Source organism: Ornithorhynchus anatinus, chromosome 13, assembly GCF_004115215.2.
Source record: "Ornithorhynchus anatinus isolate Pmale09 chromosome 13, mOrnAna1.pri.v4, whole genome shotgun sequence".
NCBI lineage: Eukaryota > Metazoa > Chordata > Mammalia > Monotremata > Ornithorhynchidae > Ornithorhynchus > Ornithorhynchus anatinus.
In genome coordinates, this window is record NC_041740.1 from 3,217,344 (window position 1) to 3,239,793 (window position 22,450).

At 51.1% G+C, this 22,450-nt stretch overlaps 1 protein-coding gene across 1 annotated transcript; it reads left to right on the top strand.

Moving 5' to 3' along the window:
- Positions 1-1,195: 1,195 nt before the first annotated feature.
- Positions 1,196-20,518, top strand: LOC100075142 (amiloride-sensitive amine oxidase [copper-containing]-like). Its single transcript, XM_029078253.2, has 5 exons — positions 1,196-1,337; positions 13,499-15,082; positions 16,350-16,635; positions 18,972-19,104; positions 20,184-20,518. The coding sequence occupies exons 2-5, from the start codon at positions 13,507-13,509 to the stop codon at positions 20,451-20,453; spliced, it is 2,265 nt and encodes a 754-aa protein (XP_028934086.1). The 5' UTR covers positions 1,196-1,337; positions 13,499-13,506; the 3' UTR covers positions 20,454-20,518.
- The last annotated feature ends 1,932 nt before the right edge of the window (positions 20,519-22,450 follow it).

Genomic DNA, 22,450 nt, shown 5'->3' on the forward strand with positions numbered 1-22,450 from the left:
GGCTCCCACCCTGCACAGTGGACACCAGGTGGGCTGCCCCTCCTCCTGGGGCCTCACGAAGGGGCGGGGACTTGTCTTTCATCGACGTAGGATGATGGATGGGCAGCAGCTCCAATGGCCGCGAGCAGGCGGCGCCCACTCCTTCTTAGGGACCAAGTGGTCCAGCATCTGTTCTGAGGTGCGAAGATGGTCCTGGGGTGGGGAGAGGAAGAAAGTGGGTAGGGATGGAGGGGAGATGGGCATGTCTGTCCCACCAGAGAGGAGGGACCGGGCAGAGCCGACCTCCTCAGTTTTCGCTGCGACCGTCCTCCCCATCTTTAACGACACTTTGTGCTATTTGTTAGGCACTTACTATATGGCAAGAACCGTCCTAAGATCTGGGGTAGATACAAGATAATCAGCAAGAAGCAATGTGACCCAGGGGAAAAAGGCCCGGGTTTGGGAGACAGGGCCTGGATTCTCATCCTGGCTCTGCCACTTATCTGCCGGGTGACCTTGGGTAAGTCACTTTCCTCAATGCCGTAGTTTCCTCAGCTGTAAAAATGGGGATTCAGTACCTGTTCTCCCTCCTCCTTAGACTGGGAGCCCCAAGATGGACAGAGAGTGTGTCCGATTTAACTAACTTGCATCCACCCGAGCACTTAATAATAATTGTGGTATTTGTTAAGTGCTTATTATATGCCAGGCACTGCATTAAGCACTGGGGTAGAAACAAGATAATCAGGTTGGACACAGTCCCTTTCTCGCCTTCCAGATTGCAAGCTCATTGTGGGCAGGGAATGTGTCTGTTTATTGTTCTATTGTACTCTCCCAGGCGCTTAATACAGTATTCTGCACCCAGTAAGCACTCAATAAATACGAATGACTTTCTGACTGAAGAAATAAATTAACTATGAAGAGCGAAGAGACAGATGACATTTAGACTGTTAGCTCTTTGCGGGCAGAGAAAGTATCTATTTATTGTCGTATTATACTCTACCAACTGCTTAGTACAGTGCTCTGCACCCCGTAAGTGCTCATTAAATACGATTGAATGAACTTAGGGGGTTGCTCCTGGGGTCTGGCATGGCCCCAGCTGGCTACCAGGTTGGCCCAGAGCCCAGGAAAGACCAGGGACCTAGTGCCAGGCCCTGCACCCTTCGTGGGTTCAATAAATACTTTCTCTCTGACGTTCTTCCGGGACACAGGGCTGTCCCTGCCCCTTCTGGGCTCCGTGTTGGATGGAGTTGGTCTGGGAATCATTAAAGGAACCGGAGGAGATTGAGAGTTAAAGGCTGAAAACCCAGGCGGAGGCAACAAGCTGCAAAAGTTGGACTCGGGCCCCCCACCACAGAGAGGTAAGGGGTGCCACCCGGAATTGGGGTTGGCGAGGTCTGGCGGGGGCAGCCGGACCCGGAGAGGGACCTGCTGCCAGTTTGTTTGTTTTTTTGTGGTATTTTTCAATGCTTACTATGTGCTAGATGCTCTTCTAAGCGCTGTGGTAGATGCAAAGTAATGAGGTTGGACCCAGTCCATGAGCCCCATAAGGGGCTCATAGAAGCATCATGGTACAGTGGATAGAGCACGGTCCTGGGAGTCAGAAGGTCATGGATTCTAGTCCCGGCTCCACCGTTTGATTACTGCCTGACCTTGAGCAAGTCACTTCATTTCTCTGTGCCTCAGTTATCTCACCTGTAAAATGGGGATGGAGACTGGGAGCCCCAAATGGGACAGGGACTGTGTCCAACCCCATTTGCTTGTATCCACACCAGCACCTAGTACAGTTCCTGGGCTACAGTAAGCGCTTAACAAACACCACTACACCACTACTGTAATACCCATTTTACAGGTGAGGTAACTGAGGCACAGAGAAGGAAGTGATTTGCCCAACAGATAGGTGGTGGAGCCAGGATTAGAACCCAAGCCCTTATGACTCCCAAGCCTAGCCTCTATCCACTAGGCCATGCTGCTTCTCCTCTGTTCAGTTGCCGTGAGCCAGCGATGGCGAGGACAGAACTGCAATCTCCCAGAGGCGCCATGGGCCTGGAAGGGCACTTAGGGAGCCGCACGACTTGGAGCAGCAGCCTGGAGGATACAGGGATAATAATAATAATAGTGTTGGTATTTGTTAAGCGCTTACTATGTGCAGAGCACTGTTCTAAGTGCTGGGGTAGACACAGGGGAATCAGTCCCTCGTGAGCTTCACAGTCTTAATCCCCATTTAGCAGATGAGGTCACTGAGGTACAGAGAAGTTAAGTGACTTGCTCACAGTCACACAGCTAAGTGGCAGAGTCAGGATTCGAACCCATGACCTCTGACTCCAAAGCCCGTGCTCTTTCCACTGGTGATACAATATCCCTTGGGAGGCGGTGTAGCCGAGTGGAAAGAGCCCATGCCTGAGAGTCAGAGGACTTGGGTTCTAATCTCAGCTCCACCACTTGTCTGCTGGGTGACCTTGGGCAAGTCACTTCACTTCTTTGTGCCTCAATTCCGCTTATCTGTAAAATGGAGATTAAAACTGTGAGCTCCAGGTGACACATGGACTGTGTCCAACCTGATTAGCTTACATCGATCCCAGCATTTAATCAGTGCATGGCACATAGTAAGTGTTCAACAAATACCACGCAGGAGAAGAGGAGGACCTGGGTTTTGATCCCGGCTCTACCACTTGTCTGCTGCGTCACCTCGGGATAGTCAATTCACTTCTCTAGGCCTCAGTTCCCTCATCTGTAAAATGGGGATTCAACACCTGCTACCTCCTACTTTGACTATGAGACTCATGTGGGACAGAGACTGTGTCTGATCTGATTAAATTGTATCTATTCCAACATTTAGAAGAGTGCTTGACACATAGTAAGCACTTAACAAACACCATAATAACAATAATACTCCCTCTGACTTAGGCTGTGAGCCCCGTGTGGGACACGGACTGTGTCCAACCTGATTATCTTATATCTACCTCAGTGCTTAGTGCAGTGTTTGACACATTGTAAGCACTTAACCAGTACCATTTAAAAAAAAACACCCAAAACTGGGAAGCAGCTGCTTCCCCTTCTCTACCCTTGGTCTCATCGTTAGATGCTTACTCTGTGTCAAGCACTGTTCTAAACACTGGGGTAGATACAAAATAATCAGGTCAGACCCAATCCCTGTCCCACCTGAGGCTCACAATTTAAATAGGGGCAAGAACAGATTTTGAATCCCCATTTTTACAGTTGAGGAAACTGAGGCACAGAGAAGTGAAGTGACTTGCCCAAGATCACACAGCAGACAGGTGGCGGAGCCAGGATTAGAACCCAAGTCCTCTGACTCTCAGGTCCATGATCTATTCACTAAGCCATGCTGCTTCTATCCCTAACTTTTCTCTAGCAAACCCCACAGGCCACTTATCTGGGCCTCAATTTCCTCATCTGTAAATGGGAATGAAATCCTACACCCTCCCACTTAGAGGCTGTAAATCCCATGTGGAACAGGGACTATCCAACCTGATTATCTTGTATTTTCCTTAGTGCTTAGAACAGTGCTTGGCGCATAGTAAATGCTTAACAAGTACCATAGTTTATGGGGTTTTTTAGTGTTCTTCCCTCCTCTGGGTTTGTGTGGGTGAATGATCCCAAAACACACCCGTTCCCTGCCTTGAATCTCAATCTGAATCTCTTGCCTGCTGCCCTGCCAGTGGCCAGTTGGGCGAGTGACCGCCACATTTATTGTTGTATTGTACTCTCTCAAGTGCTTAGCACAAGGCTCTGCACACAGTCAGGGCTCAATAAATACAATGTGCTGACTTTTTGAGCTACCTGAGGGCCGGGGCCCCGTCTGTTTTTCCACCCCTCATTCCCCACCAAGTTGGCCCTCGAGAAATTCTGTTGCTACAGGTGGTGGTTTTCCCGGCACCTCAGGGAGGTGGAGACGGTTCAGGATAAGGTAGGAATCGGGACCGAGAGCAGGGGGCCACGTCGGGGGAGATACAGGGTCAAGACCACTCTGGGGGACTTCGGCCCCTATCTCTCTTGGCGTTTATGGTGCTGACATGGCAGCTTTCCGTGGAGTTGCCCCCACCCCCCTCCCCGTCACCTGACCCTCTGCTCCAAAGGAACCCAGCCAATTCCTCTCCTCTTCCTCAGTGTCCTCCTGGTACTGGTTTGCTTGTGTTTTTTTTCAATGGTATTTGTTAAGCGCTTACTATGTGCCAGGCACTGTACTAAATACCAGGGTAAATACAAGTTAATAGGTTGGACACAGTCCCTGACCCACATAGGGCTTACAGTCTAAGTAGAAGGGTGTATTATTATTATGACGTTCATCAAGTGCTATTTGTCAAGCACTGTTCTAGGCCCCGGGATAGATGGAAGTTCATCAGGTCGGCCGCAGTCCCTGTCCCACGCGAGGCTCACATCAAAGTAGGAGGGAGAACGGACAGTGGATCCCTATTTTACAGATGAGGAAACTGAGGCCCAGACATGTAAAGTGACTTGCTCAAGATCACCGCAGACAGGTGGTGGAGTCGGGATCAGAACCCAGGTCCTCGGAGTCTCAGGCTCGGGTTCTTTCCACTGGGTCACGTTGCTTCTCTTTCTTCCTGACCGCCTGGTGTCGATCCCACTGTAAAACTGGATGAGGTCCTGTGGGTCTTGTCCTCTTCCCCCCGGCCCACCCTTCCTTGACTCACTGTTCTGCGTCGCAGAGCTCGGCATCAGCCAGGGGTCTCCGTTCCTGTGCCGGAGTCATAAGGCCCCCCGAGGAGTAGCCGGTGGACCCCCAAGGAATGACCGGCGGACCCCCGAGGGGTAGCCATCAGAGGGGCACCTGAGGACTCTAGTCTATAAGCTCACTGTCGGCAGAAATGTGTCTGCCAATTCTGTTGTATTGTTCTCTCCCAGGCGCTCAGTACAGTGCTCTGCACATAGTAAGCGCTGAATAAATGCCATTGCTTGATTGACTCTGGAATCCTCCCACCTCCCATCCCAAGCATCCCAGGAGAGAGAGATGTTCATTGCCTTGGCAGCCTCCGTGCCCCCTTCCCCAAGTTCTTCAAAATCCTGCTCTCCATGTCCCACGGCTTCCATCCAGTGCTCATCAGTGGGTCCCCACATCCCCCCCTGAGGACATCTGAGCTGGGGCTTAATCCATTCATTCATTCGATAGTATTTATTGAGCGCTTACTATGTGCAGAGCACTGTACTAAGGGCTTGGAATGTACAATTCGGCAACAGATAGAGACAATCCCTGCCCATTGATGGGCTTACAGCCTAATCGGGGGAACCAATAGATTAGAACCCGGGTTCAAATTCAAGTAGAGAAGCAGCGTGGCTCTGTGGAAAGAGCCTGGGCTTGGGAGGCAGAGGTCACAGGTTTGAATCCCAGCTCTGCCACTTGTCAGCAGTGTGACTGTGGGCAAGTCACTTCACTTCTCTGTGCCTCAGTTCCCTCATCTGTAAAACGGAGATGAAGACTGTGAGCCTCACTTGGGACAACTTGATTACCCTGTATCTACCCCAGCTCTTAGAACAGTGCTCTGCACATAGTAAGTGCTTAACAAATACCATCATTATTATTATTATTAAATTCCGCTTCCTCCACTTGTCTGCTGTGTGACCTTCAACAAGTCACTTCACACCTCTGAGCCTGTTACCTCATCTTTACAATGGGAATTAACACTGCGAGCTCCCTGTGGGACAGACTGTGTCCAACTTGATTACCTTGTATCTACCCCAAGCACTTCGTACAATGTCTGACATATAGTAAATGCTTAACAAATACCATTTTAAAAAAACAACCTTCTTCAGTGCCACGGGACTGATACACCCGCACACCAAGGACCTGGCAAAGGGAAGATTGACGAAGCTTAACAATTCTGGCAGTGATTTTTCTGACGCTTCTGTAACTTCAACCAAAGGGGAATCAAGCTGGTCGGGATAATCCAAAGAGCCTAAGTATTAATGTCCCCTAGTTTAGGCCTGATCTGAATGGAAGTCGGAGACTGGGTGACGACTATCTGGTTAAGTATCCTCTGTTGCTCTCTGGATAGGGCTGGGCCGAGCGGCGCCAGTGCCCATGAGGAAATCTGGGATTTCTTGGCAAATGGATTAATCAGAAGCCACTGATATTTCTGCTGACCCGCAGTCTCCATTCTTCTTCGATCATTCTTCATTCCTGAAATTAAGAAGCAGCGTGACCTCATGGATAGAGCACAGACCTGGGAGTCAGAAGGACCTGGGTTCTCATCCCGGCTCTGCCACTTGTGGCCTTGGGCAAGTCCCTCACTTCTCTGGGCCTCAGTTACCTCATCCATAAAATGAGGATTAAGACCGTGAGCCGCATCTGGGATACGGACTATGTCCAACCTGATTAGCTTGTACTTACCCCAGTGCTTAGTACAGTGCCTGGCGCCTAGTAAGCACTTTCGAAATACCATTAAAAAAAAAATGTTTCACTGTTCCTCTGAGGCTGCTGAAGGCCGGGACAGAGGGGCCGAAGAGTAGAAGGGAGGGGAGGTGGGTGGGTGTGTGGGAGAAGTTTTGTGTGTGTTTGGGGGGAGGGGGCGGTTGTGTGTTTTCCCACCCACAGGAGTGTAGAAATTGAATTGAACTAGGAACTAAAGTACCTAGCTCACACCTCATATCCCCAGTAGCTGCCTCCCACACCACACACTCCAACCTTCAGAAATGTCACATTGTTCAGAGGATGTTAGCGTTTTGTTTTGTTTTCCTTCTGGCATTCTATTTTCAGCTTCTATTCTGTTCCAGGTTGACATAGGCTTCATGGGGCGAAGCAGCTGTTACAGAGAGGTTTTGGAGGAGCAAGAGTTCAATTTATTTTATTTTTTGGTATTTGTGAAGCACTTACTACATGCCAAGCGCTGACTATATATTAGGGTAGATACAAGCTAATCAGGCTGGTCACAATCCCTGTCCCACATAGAGCTTACAGTATGAATCTCCATTTTACAGATGATGAAACTGAGGGCCAGAGAAATGAAGTGATTTGCCCAAGGTCACACATCAGGCAAAGGATGGACCTGGACTTACAATTTAGATTGTGGCCTAGTGGATAGTGCCCCTTTTTTCCTCAGATCCCTCTCCCCTTCCCATCACCCCGACTCACTCCCTTTGTTCTACCCCCACCTCCCCACCCCACAGCGCTTGTATATATATGTGCTTATCTATAATTCTATTTATTTATATTAATGCCTGCCTGCTTGTTTTGATGTATATATATCTATAATTCTATTTATTTATACTGATACTATTGATGCCTGTTTACTCGTTTTACTGTCTGTCTGCCTGCTTCTAGACTGTAAGCCTGTTGTGGGGAGGGATTTTCTCTCTTTACTGCTAAATTGTACTTTCCACGCGCTTAGTACATCCTCTGAACACAGTAAGCGCTCAATAAATACAATTGAATGAGTGGGCCTGGGAGTCTGAAGGATCTGGGTTTTACTCCCAGCTCTGTCACTTGTCTGCTGTGTGTTCTTGGGCAAGTCACTTCACTTCTCTGGGTCTCAGTTACCTCATCCGTAAAATGGAGATTAAGACTGTGAGCTCCACGTGGGACAGGGACTGTGTCCAATCTGATTAACTTGTACTACCCCAGTGCTTAGAACAGTGTTCATAACCAGTGCTTAAATACCATAAAAAAAAGAAGTCTTTCTGACTCCCAGGCCTGTGCTCTGTCCCTTAGGTCAAGCTGCTTCTCGAACTGTATCAAAGGACTCTGGACCAAGTCTCTCTGTCATTATTATCATTATTATTATTATTATTATTGCTGTGGTATTTGTCACTTTCCACTCTTCAGTCATTCCTGCCTCCAGTCTCCTCCCGCTCTGTCACTTTAAGAATGCCATCCAGTGCTGACTTTGGAGGGGAGATCTTTGCTTGCTGTGTTATTGCCTTCCAGTCTCCAATCATTAACCCTGGGATGGGGCAGGGGGAGGAGGGCAGGAGCTGCACCTCGGAGATCAAGGTCACCTGCCCCCCACGGGAGGGGTGGCCGATGGAGGAGAGAGATGGTGCAATCGGCTTCAGGACTCGGCCTTCCCGACCCTTCGTCCCGTCAGTGGACCGCACTGGGTAAAGCTTGGCTCCGGCAACTGTAGGCTCTGCACCTTTCTGGATGTCTGGCAACTCTCCACCTACTTCCTTCTCCACATCTGCTTCTCTCTCTGTCCCGATTGGCTCCCTGAAGCCCTCAGAGCATCTCCTTCTGGTGATCTTACTGCTTGGTGAATCACAGACTCTCCAGGTGCAATAATAGTAATAGTAACTGTGGTCTTTGTTAAGGGCTTATTCTGTGCCCAGCACTGTACTAAGCACTGGAGTAGCCCAGTTGAAAGAACATGGGCCTGGGAGCCAGAAGGTCATGGGTTCTAATACCGGCTCTGCCACTTGTCTGCTGTGTGAACTGGGGCAAGTCACGTCACTTCTCTGGGCCTCAGTTCCCTCAGCTGTAAAATGGGGATTAAGACTGTGAGCCTCGTGTGGGACAGGGAGTGTCCAACCCAATTATCTTGTATCTTGTCTTACTGTGCCTGGCACATAGTAAGCGCTTAACAAATACCATAATTAGTATTATTTTACAAGATAATCGGGTAGAATACAGTCCAGGTCCCACATGGGGATCACAGTCTTAATCCCATTTACAGATGAGGAAACTGAGGCCCAGAAAAGGGAAGTGACTTGCCCTAGGTCACACAGCAGACAAGTGGCGGAGCCGGGATTTGAACACAGGCCCTTCTGACCCTTAATCCCTGAAGACTCCTAGGCCCAAGCTCTATCCTCTAGGCCACACTGCTTCTCGATCTGGCAGGGCTTCCAGAGGTCATCCCAGGAGCACTCTTCAGGAAGTTTCCAGGATTCCAGGCTAATCTCTATCCTCCATCACTGCCAGGTCGCACTGTTCTACGCCTCCTGGGAGTAGATGTAAGTTAATCAGCTAGACATTAATCAGCTAGACACGGTCCCTGTCCCACATAGGGCTCACAATCTAAGTAGGAGGGAGAAGGATCACTGAATCCCCATTTTGCAGTTAAGGAAACTGAGGCATAGTGAAGTCACTTGTCCAAGGTCACACAGCAGGCAATTGATGGAGCCGGGACTAGAACTCGGGATCCTCCGGCTCCCAGCCCCAGCCTTTATCCACTAGATCACAGTGCTTCCCTTCTAGCTAACTTTAATCCCTCTCGCTGTGGGTTAAACCATTTCCTTATATTCTTTCTTCCCCCTGGGGAGATGAGGAGCAGATAGTCACTGTGCTGTTTTCCAATTCTTCAGAGGCTTGAAGATTCATCCAGACTCCCCCTCCACCCCTGCCCTCTATTTGCTTCTTTTCTCCAAAATAAATAATTTCAGTTCTCATCACCACTTGACAACATTTCATCATCTTGATGAACTCCAGAAGAGTTCAGAAGGGAGAAACAAAATTCCTTGGGAGTTGAACTCAGAACTGAACAGAAGCTTCCAGTGAGGTCTGAACCATGGGGGTCACTAAACTCTGTTAACCAACTGTTTGGGGAAAGAGAAATCACAGCTAATTGAAATCCACAGATAATAATAATAATAATAATAATAGTATTTGTTAAGTACTTACTCTGTGTCAAGCACGGTTCTAAGTACTGCGGTAGATACCAACTAATAAGGTTGAAAACAGTTCATGTAATAATGTTGGTATTTGTTAAGCGCTTACTATGTGCAGAGCACTGTTCTAAGCGCTGGGGTAGACACAGGGAAATCAGGTTGTCCCACATGGGGCTCACAGTCTTCATCCCCATTTTACAGATGAGGGAACTGAGGCTCAGAGAAGTTAAGTGACTTGCTCACAGTCACACAGCTGACAAGTGGCAGAGCTGGGATTAGAACTCATGACCTCTGACTCCAAAGCCCGTGCTCTTTCCACTGAGCCACGCTGCTTCTCATGTCCCACATCGGGCTCATAGTCTTGATGCCCATTTTACAGATGAGGTAACTGAGGCCCAGACAAGTGAAATGACTTGACCAAGGTCACACAGCAGACTAGTGGCAGAGCCAGGAGGAGACCCCAGGTCCTTCTGACTCCCAGGCCCGGGCTCTATCCACTAGACCACGCTGCTCTCCAGCTAATGCAAAAAGCTTTTTTTGAGCCATTAGGTTCACCCTTTTCCTCCCCCTACCACCAAAAAGCAGTGCAGCCTAGTGGAAAGAACCCGAGGCCTGGGAGTCAGAGAACCTGGGTTCTAATCCTGGCTCTGTTACTTACCTGTTGGGTGACCTTGGACAAGTCACTTCACTTCTCCGTGCCTCAGTTACTGCATATGGAAAATGGGGATTCAATACCTGCTCTCCCTCCTACTTAGGCTGTGAACCCCATGTGGAACCTGATTATCTTGTATCTACCCCAGTGCTTGGTGCATAGTAAGCACTTAAAAATACCACGGTTATCATTATTATTGTGTCAGGCTGAGGGGAGTTCCTTATCCTCCATCTTCCAGCCCCAGTGGCTGGTGGGAAGGAGCCAAGAAATGGCCAAGAGGAAAGCAAGAGGGAGAGGGAAAGCCAGAAGAGCCGGGATAATTCACACCCTGTAGACCGTAAACTCATCCTTTAGACTGTAAATTTATCTTCTGGACTGTAAGCTCCTGGTGAACAGGGAATGTGTCTGTTTATTGTTGTGTTGTCTTCTCCCAGATGCTTAGTACACTGATCTGCATGCAGTAGGTGCTCAATAAATACGACGGACAACCTGGATGAATGAGAACCGACTATATGGAAGGAGGATGATCCTGGGTTCACCCATACCTTACCCTTTGTACCCCATCCTTTTCTGCCAGCCCCCCTCAACTTTAATCCCTCATCCAGGGTTGCTGCAGTGCACCGTTGGGTCTCTGATGGGCCCGTTGTCTCTGCAGCTGTCTGTCTCTCTTTCTCTCTGCTTCTCTGAGTCTTTCAGAACCTTTCAGAACTGTATCTGTGCAGATTGTCTGGGCAGCACCGTATCCTTGAGCAATGACATTGTACCACCTGAAGGACGGCTATCCTATGGGTAGGCAAGAGGATAAGTGGGCAAATGCCGGGCAGGCGCAGGTGTCCCGGATTTGGGGGAAATGGGGAGGGGAGAAGGGCTCTCTCCAGGGCACAGAGCACGTGCCTCTCCACTGCCCTTCGGCTGAGTATCTTGAACCCGGCCTCTTGCCCCACCCTGCCCATCCTTCAAAGGGTGGAGCTTCAGCCTTCTCCCTGCAGAGGGGCAGGCAAGAGAGCAGAGCTCAAAATCAGGGACCTTCCAGAGCCGCTACGAATCCCGGAGCAGAGCTTGCTGGTCCTTCTGGCTGGGGAGGGTGAGTGGGGGTGGAAGTGAGGGGACTGGATGGGTGGGAATCACAGAGGAGAGGCCAGCGGCTCAGATCCAGAGAGGGGATGGAGAGATGGTTTGCCAGACCTATTTGTTTTTCCTCCAAAATAAGGATGAGCAGGGGGAGACAGGAGAGCGGGAAATCGGAATAGGGAGACGTGACTGCAGGCAAAATCTCTCCCAGAAGAGGCTGCAAGGTGACCCTTTCAAAAAGGTAGATGAATGAGGAGTTTAGAGACAGGGAGTGCTTGGAAGGGAGCAGAGTGAGAGGCCATGGCAGAGGGGTGAAGTGGTTGGTTTGGGTGGTGGCGAGGGGGCATTTTATGTTACCGAAGTAACCGTGCAAAATCTTTCCAGACTTTGTGCTCCCTTTTCCCCTCTTCCTGCTGCTCCTACCCCCATTGCCCACCCCCTCTGTTTTCTTTTTAATGACATTTGTTAAACGCTTCCTATATGCCAGGGACTGTACTGAGTGCTGCTAGGCAGTTGGAAGCTACTTAGGTTGGACACAGTCCCTGTCCCACATGGGACGTGCAGTCTTAATGTGTCCAACCTGATTAGTTTGGTTCTCCCTCAGCACTTAGTACAGTGTCTTCCACATAGTAAGTGTTTAACAGATACCATTAAAAGAGAGAGATAGAGATGAGAATGAGGTAGTACTTAAATACTATTTAAAAAAAGAGAGATGAGACCAAGGCCAAGTGAGTGGAGCGAAGTGCCTGAGTTGGGGCGTAGTGTGAGAAGAGGGAGGATAAGAAATAGTGAGAGAGCGGATTGAATGCCTTTAAAGTGACTTGGGAGTTTCTGTCCGGTGGGGAGAGGGAATGAGCATCCACTGGCGGTTTCTGAGACACGAGGAAACACGGTCACCACGATGTTTAAGAAAAATAATCCGGGGAACGAAGTGAAGTATGGACCGAAGAGAGGAGAGACTGGAGAACGGAGGAGCCGGGATTAAAATGAGAATTAGTGTGGCCTAAGGGGTAGAGAACGGGTGGGGATTCCGAAGGACCTAGGTTCTAATCCCAGTTCCTCCACTTGTCTGCTCTGTCATCTCGGGCAAGTTGCTTCACCTCTCTGGGCCTCGGTTATCTCATCGGTAAACTGGAGATTAACATTGAGCCCCATGTGGGTCATGGACCGTATCCAACCTGATCAGGTCGTATCTACCCCAATGCTTGGCACATAGTAAGCGCTTCACAAATACTATAAAAAAGGAAGCCAGGTCCTCTGACTCCCAGGCCTTTGCTCTTTCCGCTAGGCCACGCTGCTTCTCATCTCTATTGTATTGTCATTTCCCAAGCCCTTAGTACAATGCTCAGCACACAGTAAGCACTGAATAAGTACAATTGATTGGTTGATCGATCTCTCCCCACCTCAGAAGCCTCTGATGACCACCCATTCCTGCCCTCATCAGGCAGAAGCTCCCAACTGCTGGCTTTAAGCCACCCTAACGACTCTTCCTCTTACAGATCAACTCTCCATCGGCAACCCAATTTTCATTTTTCACTCCAAACCCAATCTTCCCTTCTCATTGTCATTCCCAACTTTCCCATCTCTGATCCCTCAATCACACATAATGTACCCCCTTCTACCATTCCATGTCCCTGCTATCAATAGAGGGGTTATAAACTGGAAGCTCGTTTTGGGAAGGGAACACATCTGCCAACTCTGTTGTTTGTACTCTCCCAAGTGCTTAGTACAGTCGGCGCTCAATAAGCAGCATTGGTGATAAGGGAAACGACTAATGTCACTCAAGCCTCCTCCCGTACCCCTCTTGGACTCCTCTTAGGTCAGGGAATGTGCTTGTTTATTGTCATACGCTCAATAAATACGATCGAATGGATCGTACCCTCCAAAATAATAATAATAATAATAATGTTGGTATTTGTTAAGCGCTTACTATGTGCCGAGCACTGTTCTAGGCGCTGGGGTAGACACAGGGGAATCAGGTTGTCCCACGTGGGGCTCACAGTCTTAATCCCCATTTTACAGATGAGGTAACTGAGGCACCGAGAAGTTAAGTGACTTGCCCAAAGTCACACAGCTGACAAGTGGCCGAGCCGGGATTCGAACCCATGACCTCTGACTCCAAAGCCCGTGCTCTTTCCACTAGTCAAAATACTTCGACTAGTCCAGAAAGCGCTGAATCGTTAGCATCGAATGACGGACACCCCTCCGTTATCCCCTCCGCAGGTCCCGGCATGATGGGTCGGGGAACCCCGCGGCTGGTCCGGGCCATTGGGGGGCTGCTGCTGGTGCTGGCTGTGGTGGCCGAGCCCCCGCCGAGGACCCCGAGGAAGAAATCGTCCGTGTTCGCCGACCTGAGCGCGAAGGAACTGCGGGTGGTGCGGGACTTCCTGTGGGCCAAGAAAGAGCTGAAGCTGGTCCCTTCCAAAACACAGGCCGTAGCCAAGAACTCCGTGTTCCTCATCGAGTTGCTGCTCCCCAAGAAGCGTCGCGTGCTCAACTTCCTGAACGGAGCAATGTGGCCGGGGCGCGAGGCGCGGGCCGTCGTGTTCTTCGGGGACCAGGAGCGGCCCAACATCACCGAGTTCGCGGTGGGACCCCTACCCCGGCCGACCTACCTGAGGGTCCTGCCCCCCCGGCCTGACCACACACCGTCCTGGGCCTCCCGCCCCATCACCTTCTCGGAGTACACCCTCCTGCACGGTCTCCTGCAGGCCGCCACCAAGCCCCTCTACCGCTTCCTTCTCGACACCACCGGCTTCTGGTTCCACAACTGCACGGACCGCTGCCTGACCACGTCCGACGTTTCGCCCCGGGGGGTGACCTCCGGCCAGCGGCGCACCTGGTTCATCGTCCAGCGTTTCGTCGAGGGCTATTTCCTGCACCCCACCGGGCTGGAGCTCCTGGTGGACCACGGGAGCTCGGACCCCAGAGACTGGTGGGTGGAGCGGGTGTGGTACAACGGGCATTTCTACGGCAGCCCCGAGGAGCTGGCCTGGAAATACGCCGCCGGGGAGGTGGACGCGGTGAAGCTGGAGGACCTGCCCCCCGAAGGCGAGGGGGGCACCGAGGAGCGGCCCCTCTTCTCCTCCTATCGGCCCCGAGGCTCCTTCCCCACCCCCACTCACGTGACGGGCCCCCGGCTGGCCGAACCCCAGGGCCACCGCTACCGGGTGGAGGGCAACGCCGTGGTCTACGGGGGCTGGAGCTTCGCCTTCCGTCTGCGCTCGTCGACCGGCCTGCAGCTCCTGGACCTGCGCTTCGGCGGCGAGCGCGTGGCCTACGAGGTGAGCGTGCAGGAGGCGGTGGCCCTGTACGGCGGGCACACGCCCGCGGGCATGCAGACCAAGTACATGGACGTGGGCTGGGGCCTGGGCACCGTGACCCATGAGCTGGCTCCCGGCATCGACTGCCCCGAGACGGCCACCTTCCTGGACGCCCACCACTACTACGACGCCGACGCCCCCGTCCTCTACCGGCGCGCCCTCTGCGTCTTCGAGTTGCCCGTCGGAGTGCCCCTGAGGCGTCACTTCGACTCCAACTTCAGAGGGGGCTACAACTTCTACGCGGGGCTGGAGGGCCAGGCCCTGGTGATCCGGACGACCTCCACCGTCTACAACTACGACTACATCTGGGACTTCGTCTTCCACCACAACGGGGTGATGGAGGCCAAGATGCACGCCACCGGCTACGTCCACGCCACCTTCTTCACGCCGGACGGGCTGCGTTATGGCAGCCGCCTCCACACCCACCTGCTGGGCAACGTGCACACTCATCTGGTGCACTACCGCGTCGACCTGGACGTGGCAGGTGGGGACCTATGTGGGCGGCACTCAGCTTGGCGGTGCCCGAGGGCGATCTACGGTGCTGGGGATAATCGTAATAATTGTGGTATCTGTTAAGCGCTTACTACGTGCCAGGCACTGTACTAAATGCTGGGGTGGATATAAGCAAATCGGGTCGGACACAGTCCCCGTCCCACATGGAGCTCACAGTCTCAATCCCCGTTGTACAGGTGAAGCACAGAGACGTGAAGTGACTTGCCCAAAGCCACAGAGCGGATGAGCGGCGGAGCCAGGATTAGAACTCATGACCTTCCGACTTCCTGGCCTGCGCTCTAGCCGATATGCCATGCTGCTTTTCACTGGGGAGTGCCGCTGGGTCATGCTGAGACGCAAGTAGTGAAGCTGTGGGCCCGCTGCTTTTTTTCAGTGGTATTTGTTAAGCGCTTACTATGTACCAAGCACTGTAGTAAGCACTGAGGTAGATGCAAGCTAATAAGGTTAGATAGAGTCCATGTCCCACATGGGACTCACGGTCTTAATCTCCATTTCACAGATGTTGTAACTGAGGTACAGAGAAGTGAAGTGACTGCCCAAGATCACTTGGGATAATGAGGTACAGAGAAGCCGCACGGCTTAGTGGAGAGAGCGCAGGCCTGGGAGTCAGAAGGATCTGGGTTCTAATCCTCTGTCTGCCACTTGTCCGCTGTGTGACCTTGGATGTGTCACTTAACTTCTCTGGGCCTCAGTTACCTCATCTGTAAAATGGGGATTAAAACTGAGTCCAACATGGGACATGGACTGTGACCAACCTGATTTTCTTGGACCTACCCCAGAGCTTAGTACAATTCCTGGCACATAGTAAGCATTTAACAAATGCCATTTAAAAAACCCCAAATATATGGAAAATAATACTGAGCACAGGCCTGGGAGTTAGAGGAGGATGGGTTCTAATCCTGGCTCCGCGACTTGTCTGCTGTGCAATCTTGGACGAGTCACTTAACTTCTCTGTGCCTCACTTCCCTCATCTGTAAATGGGGACTAGGTCTGTAAAGCCCCCATGGGACACAGACTGTGTCCAACCTGATTATCTACCGCAGTGCCTGGCGCTTAATAAGTGCGTAATGAGTTCTACTTAAAACAAAAAAAAGAATTCGACATCGGGGCTAATTTTGGAACTCCGGCCCACACGGACGGTGCTCTGCGTGGTCGGATCGGTCAGCGCAGGCCAGAGCTGGAAATCATGGGGTAGACCAGGCAGCTCCTAACGCCCGGCCCCTTTCCACCCTTCTCAGGCACGGAGAACAGCTTTGAGACGCTGGGGATGAAGCTGGAAAACATCTCTACCCCCTGGAGCCCGGGACACCGCACAGTACAGCCCTCGCTGAAACGGACCCAACCCGAGCGAGAGCGCCAGGCCTCCTTCCGCTTCGGCCGGGCACTGCCCAAGTTCCTCCTCTTCACCAGCCAAGAGAAAAACCGCTGGGGTCACCACCGCAGCTACCGCCTGCAGCTCAACTCCATGGCCAACCAGGTGTTGAGCCCTGGCTGGCAGGAGGAGCGCGGGGTCACCTGGGCCAGGTGAGGAGTGGCGTTCCGCAGCTCGGTGCAGGCTATGAAAAGGGCAGACCTTGCCCACCTCTAAGCCGTCTCCTATCTGGTCAGAGAAGCAACGCGGCCTCTTGGATGGAGCCCGGGCCTGGCTCCGCCACTTGTCTGCCGTGTGTTCCTAGGCAAGTCACTTCACATCTTTGGGCCTCAGTTCCCTCATCTGTAAAATGGGGGTGAAGACCGTGAGCCCCATGTGGGACAGGGACTGTGTCCAACCTGATTTGCTAGCAATTACCCCAGCGCTTAGGGCTGTGCCTGGCATATTGTAAGCGCTGAATAAATACCACTTTTTAAAAAAAGGGTATTGGGGAGGGGGGGCGAGGGGTTGGGGAGTGTGGGACTCTAGAGGAAAGATAATTTTGTACCATAAACCTATAGCGCCTTCTAGTGGCTCTAGATCACTTTAAATTGACATTCCTAGGTAGAAGGAGCGTCTAATTAATTCACTCAATTGTATTTAATTAATTAATGTTGTCATTTGTTCAGCGCTTACTATGTTCAGAGCACTGTTCTAACCGCTGGGGTAGATACAGGGTAATGAGATTGTCCCACATGAGTCTCACAGTCTTCATCCCCATTTTACAGATGAGGTAACTGAGGCACAGAGAAGTGAAGTGACTTGCCCACGGTCACACAGCTGACAAGTGGCAGAGCCAGGATTCGAACCCATGACCTCTGACTCCCAAGCCCGGGCTCTTTCCACTAAGCCACGCTGCTTCCCCCAACATGGGACATGGACTGTGTCCAACCTGATTTTCTTGTACCTACCCCAGACTGCTCTGCTCATAGTAAGTGCAGACCACTGTGCTAAGCATTTGGGAGAGTCGCTATCAGCATGTATTTTCTGCTTTGCCCCAGCTCCATGATCCGCTCCAGCTAAGCAAACCTGCTTAATGCCCTTCCCTCAGAAGCACCACATCTTCATCATCACATCCTCCCCTTCTCCCCCACCCTCTCCCAGTGCATGGACTGCCTCCCTACCTCCCCTTTGTCAAAACTGTCCCTTCAAAATCTGCTCAAGATTCACCTCCTTCATGTGATCTTCCCTGCCTGACCTTCCCTGCTTTCAGTCAAGAGGGGCTCCTCACTCTCCTTGTGCATAGTATAAGGTGTGTAAGAAATATTGACATGCTTCTGTTGAGAAAGCAGCTTAATAATAATAATAATAATAAGTTTGGTATTTGTTAAGTGCTTAATATGTGCAGAGCACTGTTCTAAGCCCTGGGGTAGATACAGAGTAATCAGGATGTCCCACGTAAGGCTCACAGTTAATCCCCATTTGACAGATGAGGTAACTGAGGCACAGAGAAGTTAAGTGACTTACCAACAGTCACACAGCTGACAAGTGGCAGAGCTGGGAGTGGAAAGACCAACCGGTCAGGAAGATGGAGGAGCTGGGTTCTAATCCCATCTCCGCCACTTGCTCCCCACCTGATCGAGATCGATCAGTTGTATATATTTTGAGTGCTTACTGTGTGCACTGCACTGTACTAAGCACTAGGGAAAATACAATGTAACAGAGTTGGTAGGCAAGTTCGCAAACCCACAAGGAACTCAACAGTCTAGCATCTAGATCATAACTTCTCCAGGTCACAGTTTCCTCACCTGTAAATTAGGGATTTAATACCTGTCCTCCCTCCTACTTGGACTATGAACCCAATGTGGAACAGAGACTGTGTCTGAACTTGTATCCACCCCAGTGCCTGATAAACCACTTGTCACATAATAGGCATTAAACAAATACCACACTGATTATTATCATTCTTATCTATCTTTAATGCCTTTAGTGCTTCCGTCCCTATAATATTACTAACTATGGTATTTGTTAAGCGCTTCCTTTGTGCTAAGCATGGTTCTAATAGCTGGGATAGATACAAGATCATCAGGTTGGACACAGTCCCTGCCCCATATAAGGCTCACGGTCTTCATCCTCATTTTACAGATGAGGAAATTGAGGGGCAGAGAAGTTGCGACTTGCCCAAGGTGACCCAGCAGACAAATGCTGGATCCAGAATTAGAACCCGAAGCCTTCTGACTCCCAGGGCTGTGGTCTATCCACTAGGCCACGCTGCTTCTCTTCTGTCCCTTACGTTTCATTACTCTGAGGACTCTAAGATGTTGCAGATGTGGGGGCAGGAATGAGGAGGTGTCATGTGGGAGGGGCGAACTTGGAGAACTCATTCACTGTCATGGTTTCATCTAACATCTTTTCCCAGATGATTTCCAAATCTACCTGTAGCTGTGAGAGCTACGGTGGGGCAGTGCGCTCCAAACTCCCGAGTCTCTGGTCCACTCTCGCCCACCAGGTACCCGTTTGCAGTGACCAAGTACCGGGAGTCGGAACTTCAGAGCAGCAGCATCTACAATCAGAATGACCCCTGGGACCCCCCTGTCGTCTTTGAGGAATTTCTGCGCAATAACGAGAACATCAAGAATCAGGTGCCCGTGCCCTTCCTCTGTCCTTTTTTTTTAATAGAATCTGTTAAGCGCATACTATGTGTCGAGCACTGTTCTAAGCGCTGGGGTAGATATAGGTTTGTCAGGGTGGACATAGTCCCTGTCTCACGTGAGGCTCACCGTCTAAATAGGAGGGAGTAGGATTTAGTCCCCGTTTTACAGTTGAGGAAACTGAGGCAGTGAAGTGAAGCGACTCACCCAAGGTCACAGATTAGAACTCAGGTCCTGTGGCTCTCAGGCTCAGGGTCTTTCCACTAGGCTATACTGCTTCCCAAATCCCCCTTCAGCAGCTTCTGTCCTTCCAGATGTCTTGTCGCTCTCTCAGTTTGCTTCCCTCACTGGGGCATAAGAAAGGGTCGAGTCACCAGAGTCACACTCCCTGGGGAGAGGAGAAAGGAGGGATGGGGGGGAGGTCCAGGTCGGACATTTAAATGCAGAAAGTGATGGGGGCCGAGCGCGACGTGTCGCACGACTGCCTTCGTCCTTTCCTCCCAGCGGAGGGCTGGGTAGTTTTAAATTATTAATAATCATTATTATTAATAAAGTTTTTATGCTATGAATCGGAAGCGACTCGAAAGTACTTAATCATCATCATCACCATCAATGCAACATAATCAGGTCAGACACGGTCCCCATCTCACACGAGGCTCGGAGTCTAAGTAAGAAGGAGGACAGGAATAAAGGGAGCAAATCCAAGCGCAAAGGTGGCTCAGAAGGAAACGAAGAAGAGCTTAGTCGGAAAAGGCCTCTTGGAGGAGATGTGCCTTCAGTAAGGCTTTGAAGCGGGGAGTGATCGTCTGTCAGATATGAAGAGGGAGGGCCTTCCAGGTCAGAGGCAGGATGTGGGCTAGAGGTCAGAAGCGAGATAAACAAGATAGAGGGACTGTGAGAAGGTTGGCACTAGCAGAGCAAGGCCTTCTCAGCGGTATGGGCGTCCCTGAGGGAAAGGGGGTGATTAGGGCTCGGTGAAGGGGGTTCAGGCTTGCTCTTTTGGAGGGGGTAGGGGACGGCCCTGCCCAGCGTTGCCAGGTGACCTGTCGTCCCCTCCCGCTTCCCCACAGGACCTGGTGGCCTGGGTGACAGTGGGCTTCCTGCACATCCCCCACTCCGAGGACATCCCCAACACGGCCACGCCGGGAAACTCCGTGGGCTTCCTGCTCCGCCCCTTCAACTTCTTCCCCGAGGACCCGTCCTTGGCCTCCCGAGACGCCGTGATCGTGAGGCCCCGGCCCAGCGGCCCCCCCTTCATCCAGCGCTGGACCCCAGATGGAGTCGGGGCCTGTGGGACCGCCCCCCCGTTCAGTTATGACGGCAACTACCACCCGGTGTGATAATCCCCTCGGCTTCTCCACCTGGCCCAGGAGGGTCCCGGAAATAAAACCCATCAGCACCTGGCCCTACTTGCTACCTCACAGGGGATCATGGGGAGGGGCGGGAAGGGAGCACATGTGTACCCTGGACAAACGTGGAGACAAGCGCAGAAGGTATACCATGGGTGGGTCAGTCGATCGTATTTATTGAGCACTTACCGTGTACAGAGCACTGTACTAAGTACTTGGAAGAGTACAATATGACAGTAAACTAGCTTACAGTCTAGTAGATCCCAGGTCACCTGCTGACCTGGGATCTACCAGCCCAGAAAGGATTTTTTTTTTCAAATGGTATTTGTCAAGCGCTTACTATGTGCCAGGCACTGCTCTAAGCACTGGGGTAGACCCAAAGTAATTGGGTTGGACATAGTCCATGACTTACGTGGGGCTCACGGTCTTAATCCCCATTTTCAGATGAGGTCACCGAGATATAGAGAGGTTAAGTGATTTGCCCGAAGTCACACAGTAGGCAATTGGTGGATCCCACGTCCTTCTGACTTCCAAGCCTGGACTCTTTCCACTTGACCACTTTGCTTCTCACCCTGGACATGATCCTTCTGGCCTGGAAGGTTGAGCCTAATCCTGGACCTGAAGACTCTAAGGTCCTGTTCAGTAGTAGTCTCCCCCATGCCAAAAGCCATCCGCTGCTCCGGGATGATCACGGGGATCTCCGGGCCCACTTTCACATCCGGAAAGGAAGACAGGGTGGGCCGCCGTCCCGCCTGGAAAGTTGACGTCGGTGGATGCCCCTCAGCCCTGATTCCCATTCCCTGAGGACTACCGTCCCTTACCCCTCATGGGCAGGCCACCCCAGAGGCTTTCAGGCTGGGCAGTCAATCGTCAATCGTATTTATTGAGTGTTTAATGTGTGCAGAGCGCTGTACTAACCACATGGGAGAGTACAACACAACAATTAACAGATACCGTCCCTGCCCACAGTGAACTTACAGTCTAGAGGGGCGATACCCAGCAGACCCAAGAGTCCAGTCCCTTGGCTTCTCCAACTCCTCAACCAGCTCCCAGCACCACGTTTTAAAAGTAGTGCTCTGGTGTATACCAACTTCATCCAAGAAGCACAATGACCCTAGGTCCACCTTCTTCTCTAGCTCCTGAGTGCCTTTGCCTTCTCCCCTGACCTCCTTCATTACCCAGAAGGTTAAGTGATGTGGGGAGCCTGGGTGCACTCCTCTTCCCCACCCCACCCCTTGCCAGAGTGAGAAGGTGGAGCACAGGAGCCTTCGGCCCCACAATTAAAGTGTCAGAGTGGGAATCCAGGTGAGGAGGCAGATGTTGGATGTTAAGGCTCTTGTGGACCAGCATAGGTCACCAGTCCCCTGGGCCCAAGGAGCTTTGGGATCTCTGGTTAGACCTCCTTGAGCTAGTAGATGTGTGGGTCACCAAGAAACCAACCTTTGACCTAAATCAGGGCTCTTTCGGCCCCTAGACTGGACCTACTTAGCCTCAAAACCACAAGCCAACGTGGTTAGCCTAGGTCTCATTTTGAGGAACTGGCGGAAGTTCTTCTGACTCCCAGGCCCATGCTCTAACCACTAGGCCACACTGCTTATCTAATTGTCTGGTTCATTCATCTAACCTTAATCCTTACTTTTGTATTTTTTTTAGGGAGGGTAATGTTGTCTATTTCACCGTTTGGGGTGAGACTGTCGCTGGTCGTTAATTGGACGATAAGGATATGTGCCTTGTAACATTTAAAGGTCTCTTTTAGTTATTCTCTTTCCCAGTTTTTTTCTCAAAATATGTCATCCTTATGAGGGTGAAGAATAATTTTTAACAACACTTATGATATATTTTAAGCACTTACTAAGTGTAAGCGCTCTCCTAAGAGCTGGGGTAGATATAAGGTAATCGGGTCAGAAAAAGTCCCTATCCACATGGGGCTCACAGTCTAAATAGGAGGGAGAACAAGCACTCTATCTCCATTTTACAGATGAGGAAAC